The 905-nt window shown below is 55.1% G+C and overlaps 1 protein-coding gene across 1 annotated transcript in view; it reads left to right on the forward strand.

Annotated features, from left to right (window-relative positions):
• The window catches only part of CNST (consortin, connexin sorting protein), a 47,917-nt gene that overhangs the window by 32,547 nt on the left and 14,465 nt on the right, over window positions 1–905 (forward strand). Inside the window, exon 9 of the mRNA XM_014528245.1 lies at window positions 4–135. Coding sequence (XP_014383731.1) covers window positions 4–135 — 132 coding nt within the window. The remainder of the gene's footprint in view (window positions 1–3; window positions 136–905) is intronic.

Raw genomic sequence — 905 nt, forward strand, 5'->3', positions numbered from 1 at the left:
GAGGAGGACGACCCCGACCTCCTCCCGGACCTGTCCCCCGACGAGGCCTCCTACAGCCTCCAGGACGACCCGCCCTCCCCCTCCGACGGCAGCCTGTCGCTGGATGACCTGGCGAGAAGGATCGAGGTCGCGGAGGTGAGCGCCCGCCCAGCCCCGGGAGAGGGGAGAGGGGAGAGGATGTGCCGCGCACTGTGCGCACTGCGGCCGCGTTTGTAAGGCCCCCCCTGGGCTCCGCATGCGGGGGTCCCGGCGTTTGTAAGTCCCCCTGGGCTCGGCTTGCGGGGTCCCGGTGATGGAAACCGCTCCCTGCGAGGAGTGTCGCTTCTTTTCGTCGTGTTTGTGCTCCCGGAGGTACTCGCACCGGGGGCACCACTGTTGTGCTCCTGCGGCTCATCCGCAGGCCGAGGAGGGTGGTGCAGAGATGAGTCACTTCCGTAGAAGGAGGTCTCGTTTTTTCTTCTCCTCCATCTAAGATGGAATAGAATGCACTCTGTTCCTTCCTCTTACTGATGTGTCTTTAATTCTCTGAAACCGTGGAACAGGAAGGAAACGGTCTACATGCAGTGAGACTAGGAGGTGCTGGGTGGGCTTTTAGGCCTTAACTTGGATGCTGAGTGTTCTCTTTCGCACGGTATTGATTTACAAGTTCAAGGTTTGCACAAACAATACTTGTACTTGACAAAGACAGTTTATTATAAATAACGGAAAGTTTTAAACTTCCTCTAATCATTAATGAGTGAGTCTAATCGAAACCAAAAAAAAAGAAAAGAGGGGAAAAGGAAGAGGGGATGAGGATCAAGATGCCATTCTCCTTTTTTGATTTTAAAATTCAGGAAAAAGAAAAGATCTTCCTAAGGCTCTTGGTGCGGCAGGTGCTGGGGGCAGTGGGGGCAGGTGCAGGGGGG

The sequence above is a fragment of the Myotis brandtii genome, unplaced genomic scaffold, assembly GCF_000412655.1.
Source record: "Myotis brandtii unplaced genomic scaffold, ASM41265v1 scaffold627, whole genome shotgun sequence".
NCBI lineage: Eukaryota > Metazoa > Chordata > Mammalia > Chiroptera > Vespertilionidae > Myotis > Myotis brandtii.